This window comes from Pteropus alecto, unplaced genomic scaffold (genome assembly GCF_000325575.1).
Source record: "Pteropus alecto unplaced genomic scaffold, ASM32557v1 scaffold359, whole genome shotgun sequence".
Classification (NCBI taxonomy): Eukaryota; Metazoa; Chordata; class Mammalia; order Chiroptera; family Pteropodidae; genus Pteropus; species Pteropus alecto.
The window spans coordinates 559753-569380 of record NW_006443119.1 but is presented as its reverse complement, the minus strand read 5'-3'; the positions used below and the strand labels follow the sequence as shown (position 1 = coordinate 569380).

Here is a 9628-nt window from a genome sequence, read left to right as displayed (position 1 = left end):
CCCCGTCCCACCTGCCCCGGCTTCCCCGTCCCACCTGCCCCCACCTCCCTGCCCGCGCTGCCTTAGCACGGCTAACTCCTTGCTCTGATTCTCACGGAGAATGGGACACCACTGGTCACCACCTTCCCCAGGGCAGGTGGACAGATGAAAATGCTGTGCATAGGCCAACTCTATGCCAGTGTTTGATGACAAGGGAGATGGATTCTGATGGTTCTGTTGTCACCAGAAGGCAATGGAAGGGGGCCTGCGCGGGCTGGGGGCGGGGTCCCGGTGCAGCTGCGCCGTGTGCGCTCAGGCCCTTACACGCCCTCCCCGTCACGGCCGCTCTCCGGTTCTCTCTGGCAGCACCCGGACATGTATGAGCGGGCAGTGCTTCGGAAGCCCCAGCAGAAGGCATTCGGGGTGACTGTGGATCTTTGGAGCATTGGGGTGACCCTATACCATGCAGCTACCGGCAGCCTTCCTTTCGTGCCCTTTGGTGGGCCCCGGCGCAACAAGGAGATCATGTACGGCGGGCCGTGGCGGGAAACAAGGGCTCTGGGGCTCCCTCCTGGCCCTGCTGTGTCTCCTCTTCCTCGGAATCTGTGGTCCCCCTCCGGCCCAGCCCGCCCAGGCTCCTCTTAGATTCTTGGTGATCAGCACATGGCTGATGGGAGACCGACCGGAACCCCTTATCTGAATTTAGTCCTCCCCATCGGCCCTCCCCTCATCGGGGGCTCACCTCATCTCAAGCGAGGCTCCAGTGGCACAGCCAGGGGCGGAGGTGGGGCAAGACCCAGCATCCAGATCCCAGGTCCAGGGGCCTTCCAGGTTTCCTGCTGCCTGATACAGAAGTAGCCAGAGGTAGCAGCTGCTCCCACTTGAGTGTGCCACCCAGAGCAGATTCGAGGCAGATTCGCAGGAAGTTCGAAGCACCCACTCTCAGCTCAGGGGTCAGCCATGTGGAAGCTGCATGAGGTCAGGGAATGAGGAAGGAGACTGATGTGGGCGGGGCCGTCAGTGGGGGCTGGACCTTGAGAGGAAGAGAGGATTAGAATAGTGAAGTGGAGGGAAAGAATTTGCAGGCCAGGCACAGCGCGGGCGAAGGTATGGAGGCCCTGCTGTAGATGTGCCATAACGTGATAAAGGAAATGGACAGTGAGAAGGAGCAGAGTTTGACTGGGGAGCACCAAGTCAAGGTGACCTTGTCGGCTGAGAGCCAGGACTCTCAAAGTCCATTTTCAGGCTGCTTCAGAGTGACTAGGTGACTTGAACCAGTACTCTGAGCCCTCCATGCTGTTTGCCATTCCTTGAGGTGTGATGGTCTCGGGGTCCCCCTGACCTGGTTCTGCCTCACTCACCCCAGGTACCGGATCACCACAGAGAAGCCAGCTGGGGCCATCGCAGGCACACAGAGGTGGGAGAACGGGCCCCTGGAGTGGAGTTACGCCCTTCCTATCACCTGCCAGCTGTCGACGTGAGCGGGACTCCGCGGGGGGCAGACACCCGAGCCTGGGCTGGGTATCCCTCTCACTGCTGAGGCCTGTCTCAGTGTCCACGCTGGGAAATCTCTACAGCTCTTCCTCTCCTTCCCGCCCCGCCCCACCCCACCACCTCGGTCCTAGCTCTTCGGGACATTCTTATGGAACACCCACCCCTATTACCTACTCAAGGAGGACAAGTCTGGGCTCCGGCCCCTGACAGTCTCCATGTCCTGCGAGTAGGGGGCTGCAGAGCCAGCTGGTGCCCATCCTGGCCAACGTCCTGGAGGTGGAGCAGGCCAAGTGCTGGGGCTTCGATCAGTTCTTTGCGGAAACCAGCGACATCCTGCAGCGCGCTGTCGTGCACGTCTTCTCCCTGCCGCAGGCCGCCCTGCACCATGTCTACATCCACGCCCACAACACGTAAGCCGGCGCCCGCGCCCGACGCTCAGGACCTTCTCTGCCAGGGCAGGCCGTGTCCTACGCAGTGTTCTGGGGGGGCGTTTACATATGGAAGCTTCTGGATCCAACTTTAGTGTACGACTTCTACAACGTTGGGAAATGGGCTTCCTTGCTGCTAGACTCCAGAGACTGAGCAAACTTTACAATGCTAATTTGCATTATAAATCCCCTGAGGGGTGTGTGCATGTGTTGCTGATGTGTTTCCCAAAGTTATTGCTCATGGAACCCCTTATTCCTGGGACATTTTATGGGACTAGGTGGATTTTAACGGAGTGTGGCAGGAAAGGGTGCTGAGGCAGAGTCTGGACAGTGGGGCTCCTGAGTTCTGTCCCCACTTGGTCTCCATCCGCTGTAAGATACAGGAGCTCTGCCCTCTGCCTCCACCCTTGATGAGGGAGAAAATCACCCGGTCCCTCCCTCTGAAAAGCTGAGCCCCGTGCATGCATGAAGTCCTAGCTGGGGTTTGGGTTGCCTGGACCCCATATCTTGCCTGCTAACATTTCCTCTCCCCTCAACCCCGCCCCGTCCTCCCTCTGCCTCTGGTTTGTCTAGGGTAGCCATCTTCCTGGAGGCTGTATATAAGCAGACCAACGTGGCCCCCCAGCACCAAGAGTACCTCTTCGAGGGTCACCTCTGTGTCCTTGAACCCAACCTTTCAGCACAGCACATTGCCCACACGACAGCAAGCAGCCCCCTGACGCTGTTCAGCATGGCCAGCGAGACCCCCAAAGGGCTGGCCTTCAGGGACCGTGAGTAGGGCCACGCAGGCCAGATCTTATCTCCTCTTCACATTCTTCTCCAAGAGGCAGGGATTTACGATCCAGGATATTGATTTATTTCCTTTGTGAGCATTTCTTTAGACCCACAGGGTACCCCAAATTCTGGGTTCTAACTCTGCATATGCCTCTGAAATGCCATGTGACTCAGGCTAGTGGTTTGACATCTCCTAGCTTCACGGTGTCCAAAGAGATGTGAAACTTCAACTGAAACAGGGAGATCTGGATTTAATGTGCTTTGCACAATCTCTGCAATTGGTGGGGAAGCCTCGCATGGTTTGGGTCGGGGGAGGCAGGAGCCTAAGGTACTGGAGAGAAGGGAAGGTGGTCAGGGGTCCAGAGTTTTATACTCTAAGTGCTAGCAAAAATATCATTCCTTACAATTTAATAATGCCGATTTCATCCTCCTGCTCAGGTTTTTAAGGCTAGGAAGAGGAATTAACCTTGTAACTTCTGGGCATGAGGGTGGCTTTGGCTCATTTCCTGGCTTTTGAGAAAGGGCCTTAGGCCTGAAGCTGTAGTTCTCCAAAGTGGACACAAGGGGGCAATGGAGGACTGCAATTGAGAAGAAGCACATTAAAGTACATTTAAGGCTTGGCGGTGAGGGCTCCAGGAGTTGGGAAGTTTGAGGTGGAAGCTAGGTGGTGAGGGGTGAGTGTGAGCCAGGGATAAGGAATGATGAGCTCAGAGCTCATCCAGGGCCGTATAGGCAGCCCCTTAGACAGGGTCTTTGTTTACAGCTGCTCTGGACATCCCCAAGTTCGTGCCCAAAGTGGACCTGCAGGCAGATTACAACACTGCCAAGGTTAGGGGTGGCCCCCCGGTGGCAGGAAGGGGGGTTTGTTCAGGGGTAGAGGGTGTGGAACCTGACCCTGCCCACCTGTGTTTTCAGGGTGCGATGGGTGCCGGCTACCAGGCCCTGCGGCTGGCACGGGCCCTGCTGGCCGGGCAGGAGCTGATGCTTCGGGGGCTGCACTGGTTTGTGTGAGTGCCTCTGGGTCCTGGGTGGCTGTGGGCATGGCGCCCTCACTCCCCTGGGAGAAGGCAGCACTGATTCTGGCTTCCCTCGGCAGGGAGATGCTCCAGGCCACTTGCAGGCGGACACTGGAGGTCACACGGACATCACTCCTCTTCCTCAGCAGCAGCCTGGGACCCGAGAGGTAGGTTTCCTGCCCACAGTAGGGCCGCGGCAGGCTTGAAGCCAGCGGAGACCTTTCGGCCCCTCTTTCTTTCTGTTCCTTCCCCCCAGTATTTCCAGCAATGCCCCACCCTGCCAAGTGGCTGCACATACCTCCCCCACCACCCAGGGCCTCACCTGAGGGAGAAAGAGCCCATGGGGCATCGCTACTCCAGGTGCCCAGGCAGCCTCCCTGCCCCAGGAAGGGGCATCTGTCCACCCAGACCCCTTCGGAATATTTAGACCGGGCCCCGGAGCAGGCATCCAGGAGAAGCACTCACACCCGAGCACTGGCCACAGGTCCTGACAGGTTCGGGATTCAGGAGGTCTCATCTCCACACTCCTTCTGCTTTCTCTGTGTCTTAAACTGTCATTACCTTCTTAGGACTCCCTGCCCCAATCCTCAGGACTCCATGCCCTCCACACCTCTGACTGGGCCATTTCGGGGTAATGGGTAGAGAAAGGGAGAGAGGAGGAAGAAACCAAGCTAGAGGGTCTAGAGATGAGAAGCGGAGAGACTCCGAAGGCCAGAGCACCACTGAGAAGTGGGCACAGCCCCTAAATCTTGAAAGGCACGGAGCTGCGGTGCAGACGAGACAGGGAGCCTCTGCAGCCCGGGGAAGCGATGGTGGCTGGAGCCTCTCCCACTGAGAGGAGCCGTGTGGTGACGGAGGAGCAGATTGTGCCAAACATGCCCAATGTCCCTCCCCACCCTGCGTGTTCCCCGGCCCTTGTTCTCAGGAAGGTCCTGGGAGTTTCCCAGAGTTGACTCATGGCAGCCTTGCCTTCCTCCTGGGGCTTGGCAGCGACAAGGCCGACGATGGAGCAGATGCGGTGAGGGCGGTGCAGGAGGAGGAAGTGTTTCCACGTGGTAGGAATGGTCTCCGGCATGGCCGGGCCCCCGTCAAACAGTTACAGAGACGAGGTGCTGCAGGGTCGGCGACATTGCTCCTCTGAGCGGAGCTCTGGCCGGGGCACAGAAAGGGGTTCCTGGGACAGATGTGGTGCCACGTAGAGGGGCTCATGCTCTTCTAGAGGAGATAGCCCTTCCTGGCATGTGAGGGGGACGAGATGGTTGGGTCACGGGAGACTGGAGTTGGGTAGGGACAACCACAGAGATCTTCCTGGGAGAGGTGAGGCTTTTCAGGCCGTAAGGAGAGAAAATACTTCGGATTGGAAGGTCCTGTGCAGAGACAGAGAAGGGGGCTGTCATTGGGGGCTCATAGGGGTTTGCAGTGTGTGTGTGGGGAGGGCGGGGTGCTGGTGAGGTTATGACGCGGAGTAGGGCGCAGGGGTAGGAAGGGAGGAGAGAATGTGTAGAGGTCCTGGAGAGTCCGATTGGCAGATTAAACTGCAATAAAATGACTTATCAGTCTATTGTAGGTTCTTGAACAGGAGAGAAATGTCTGCCCCTTGCCCTGGACCAGGAGTGTGGGGGAGTGGCTGGAGCCAGGTGTCTGCAGACTTGGCCAGTGTTTTTCCCATTTTTGTCTCCAAGGGCCCCTCAGAGGCATGATGTGTCTAGAGAGCTCAAGGTCAGGGGAGTGCCTGCTCCAAACATGTTGTCCCCGCCCCCAAGGAGGAGCGTGGAGAGCCCAGACACAGGCCAGGAGTCCGAAGACCAGGTCCAAACTCTTCATTAACCCGCTGTTGACCTCAGGCCATCGTCCTCTTTCCCAGCCTGGGCCTCTATTCACTCTTTTTCAGAATGAGAGGATTGGACGATCTCTGAGGCCTCTCAGCTCCAGCACTTTGCAATCCCATCCTTTCTGAACATCCTCAGACCTGTAGCTGCTTCTAAGATCTGAAGCCTCAGATTCACAGTGGAATCTGAGATATTTTAATGAGCTGAATCTCATGTTTAAAGGAGCCCAAGTATGTGACACAAAGTGGCCGCCATTGCCCGGCCTGGCTGCTCACCTTTTTCACAGTGCATTCCTCCTGCATCAGGCTCCACAAGACAGACTTCCCTGGCAGGGTGTCCTTGCCTTGTCCGGAAGCTTCATGGTCCTCCTTGGCAGCTGCTGCCATCTGGAGGCGCTGTTCAGGCAGCCAGGGCCCGCCTGGGGACTCCCAGAGATGCCCCAGCCCCACCACCAAAAAAGCGTGTGTTCATGCCTTCTAGTCAAGCCCTTTACTTTGGGGGTCCCATCTGATCTCCACGACACCCTGTTAGGTAGCAGGAAGGAGATTTACGTCTCCATGATGTAGATGAAGAACCTGAGGCTTCTATTACTAAGGTCAGTAACCAGGGATCCTGCAGATGGCAGGTGTGATGCTAGGACCAGGACTCAAACCCATGTCCCTGACTCCCTGCCCAGTCGGATTGGGTCGGTCTCATCTTCTGCCATCAAGTGTTCCATGCCCCCGAATGCATTCAGACACTCAGTAATTCATTCGACAATCACGTATTGAGTTACCACTGTGAGCTAAACACTGCTCGACGCAGGAGACAGAAGCGGGCAAAGCGGGCCGCGGCCCAGCCTGCACTGCCTCCCTACTTCTCCCCGTCCCCTCCATTCCCAAGCCAGAAACTCAGGATTCTTTCTCCTAATTGTCATTGTTGTAAAAACAGTCTATATGACCATTGTAGAAAGCTGGAAAGCACAGATAAGCAGAAACGAAATTGAAATGCCTTCTCCTACCACCCAGAGATGGATCGTCACACCCTAGCGTACATATCCTTCTAGACAGTGCATAAGTATGTTAATCAGCATGAGAGTGTCCAGTACTTACTGTTGTACAACCTGCTTTTCTCAGCGAATGAGCCCTCCCCCTCCATGTCATACATTTTCATCTCATCCAGCACCCATTCATATTCAAATTTCCCTAACGATCCCACAAATTTTCTTTTCTAGCTGGTTTCATCTAAACCAGGATTTACTCTTAAGAGCCCACTTTGAATCTGGTTGCTGTATTCCGTAAATCTGTTTCAATCTAGACAGACTGCGTCCTCCCTGCTCTGCACCCCCCGCCCCACCCCGCACCGCCGCCCCCATTACACAGGCTTGTTAGAGGGACAAGACTCACTTCCCATCTTCTGGATTCATCTGCGCTTCCTCTGGATGTCATCTGTCTTGTTCTTCTTTCCCGGCATTTCCTAGAAACAGACTTTTAAAGGCTGAATGGATTCAATTTAAATTTTAGGCTAAATATATCATAGATGATGCTGGGACACTTCATATTTACCCACCATCGGGTGGTGACAGCCTGATTCCTCTACTGTATATTATAGAGTTGTATTTTCCCTGTGGAAGAATCGGTGTGGCGTCACTTTGGCACCACACAGATCTCCATGCCTTAATCATGTATCGTGGATGTTAACACCACGCCCAAGTGAGTAATTTCACTGGGACAGAACGATGCTGATATTCCAAGTCCTGGCACATTATTGGCTAGTGTTCTATAAAATACAGCTTTTCCCTTATCCATAAGCTATTGGTTATCATGAAATACAGTTCCTTTCTACTAGAAAGGAACTTTATTCTTTTCCTTTAGTTACAAATTTTTCTTGTCTGGAGTTCATCGACAGCCGCCTTGCATTGAATATTCATAGGTTCGAGTTCTGATCTCTTCGGTCTTTGCTCACTGCAATGCCCAACGGCGTCACAACTGGATGAAGAGGGGCTTCTTCCAATTCACTCTTCTCTCCCAACCATGAAACTCTCTAGACGTCCCACAAGCCAGCAAAGCTGTCCTAACGGCACCATGCTCAATTTGCAGTCATGGAGCTCTTGGCCTCCTAATGCCCCAAATGTGTCATTTCTCTGTCCTTCTTTGAGGCTCAGCAACATGGCTAGGATGCCCGAGATCGAAGAACTGAAGAGGGCCACAGAGCTGAGGTCCACGCTGCGGGCTGTGAGTAAGCCTGGGGCAGGGGGCGCTTTTGGGGCGGAGCTGGGCGGCAGTGGTTCGGCCAGGCTGCCGCAGAGCCCCGACCTGAACACCCCACTGAGCTCTGCCTTTTTGCCCTATAGTTGGCCGAGGTCCTCTCCAGATTTTCCCACAATATGACAGAGACCCAGACGAACCTGAGTAGCCTGAGCTCAGAGCTGGGGAAGAACCGGGATCAGGTACATGAGGACAGAAGGTCTGTGGGATTTACCTTCTTGGTGGGGCAGGGGTGGGGGCAGGGTGTACAGCTCGAAAGGTCCAGAAGCCTTTTTAGGCATCAGCCTACTTTCTCCCTTTTCTTGGCAATGGCTCTGGGGCAGGGGATGGTGATGGGGAATCTGGGAATGCACGAGACCCTCTCCTGAGACTGGCCAGAAGGGAAAAGAATCTGGGGTCCTGCCCCGATCTGGGAGTTTAGAGAGTAAACTTGAAATCTTAGCAGGTGCAATAATTCTAAACGAAAAACTCATTCGTTCCCCTTCTCTTCTGAGCCCTTGCTCTTCGTCGGATGTCTTCGGATAGGTCTTCGGATAGGTCTTCGGATAGGTCTTCGGATAGGTCTTCGGATAGGTCTTCCTCCTCATACCATCTCATTTAATCCTCGAGACGCTAACGATACTAATATGGTGCCTCTTGATATAAGAGAAAGGTCACTCAGGGAGGTTAATTTGCCCTGAGTCACAGCCAGTAAGTGACAACCGACAGGTCAGGTCAGGTTTGCCCACCTCCAAAGCCAATGTTCTTGGCCTACACCAAAGATTTTCAGCTTTTAGACCCCATTCTCCCTCTTAAGAAACATAAAATGGCCACCCACCCACCGATGGCCTGAGGGGTGCCCACCCTAAGCAGGGCGTTCTCCTCAGCACCTTCCTGGACCCAAGTCCTCAACTCTGAATTCAAAGAGCCCTGAAAACCACAGGGTTTTTTTCTTAACTGTTTTGGCTGCAAACCTGACCTAAACGGACGCGAGGCTCTCTATGGTCTTTATTGATCTCACTTAGAGCGAATCTTCTTAAGGTTCTCTGAAGCGTATTCGGTGAGAGGGTGCTGCCCAGGCCCTATGAGGCATTCCACAATGTAGTGTATGTATATGGAATCACCGTTCTAAAATCTGAAGACAATTGTGAATTTGGTACCCATCCGGTCCGAGCCTTCTGGATAATGATCTGAGGTCGTGTCCACCCCACGTTCTCAGGGGATGCAGGTGCCCTGGACCCACAAGCCCTGGGAACAAGTTTGGCTCTGCCCAGAGTCCAGCTCCAGAAATAGCCGAGCCTGGTCATTGGAGGAGCTGTGGGGAGGAAGTACATCTAAATAAACCTGAGGGTGAGGAAGAACACCCCTACACACACACACACACACACACACACGCACACTCACACACGCACACACGCACACACGCACACACACCCAACATCTCAACGTGTTTGTATCCAGCCTGAAAATGGGAAGGAAGAGATAATAATGACCTTAAGCCCAGGCCAGAAGGTCCTTGTGAGGTCATCTCCCTCATTCCCCTGCCTCCAGGCAGGGCTGAGGTCCGTTGATTCATTATTGTTTTAAACAAAGATTGCTGATTTAATATTCAGGTTCTTTCTATGTGCCAGGCGTTGGGTATACCAAGAAGGCATGACTTCTACCTTGTCCAGGTGACTAGAAAAAAGATCTCTGCTGCAGTCCCCTCCCGGGCTGTCACTGCCAGACTCTTGTGTTTCCAGGGTCCAAGAGTCCTTCCCAGAGTCTCGTTTCAAACTTCTTGTGTAGCGAAGGCCGCCCCCTCCTGTTGTCTGTCCTGCTTGGCCTTTTGTCAGTCTCATCTTACTAAACACCTCTACACGTGTCTGTGTATGTGTGTGAGT

General features: G+C 54.5%; 1 protein-coding gene across 1 annotated transcript in view; it reads left to right on the top strand.

Annotated features, from left to right (window-relative positions):
* Positions 1 to 9628, top strand: part of IKBKE (inhibitor of nuclear factor kappa B kinase subunit epsilon) — a 24103-nt gene that overhangs the window by 5156 nt on the left and 9319 nt on the right. The window contains exons 7-15 of the mRNA XM_025040488.1: positions 346 to 506; positions 1346 to 1456; positions 1704 to 1883; positions 2475 to 2671; positions 3439 to 3503; positions 3591 to 3682; positions 3772 to 3858; positions 7658 to 7733; positions 7853 to 8131. Coding sequence (XP_024896256.1) covers positions 346 to 506; positions 1346 to 1456; positions 1704 to 1883; positions 2475 to 2671; positions 3439 to 3503; positions 3591 to 3682; positions 3772 to 3858; positions 7658 to 7733; positions 7853 to 8131 — 1248 coding nt within the window. The remainder of the gene's footprint in view (positions 1 to 345; positions 507 to 1345; positions 1457 to 1703; positions 1884 to 2474; positions 2672 to 3438; positions 3504 to 3590; positions 3683 to 3771; positions 3859 to 7657; positions 7734 to 7852; positions 8132 to 9628) is intronic.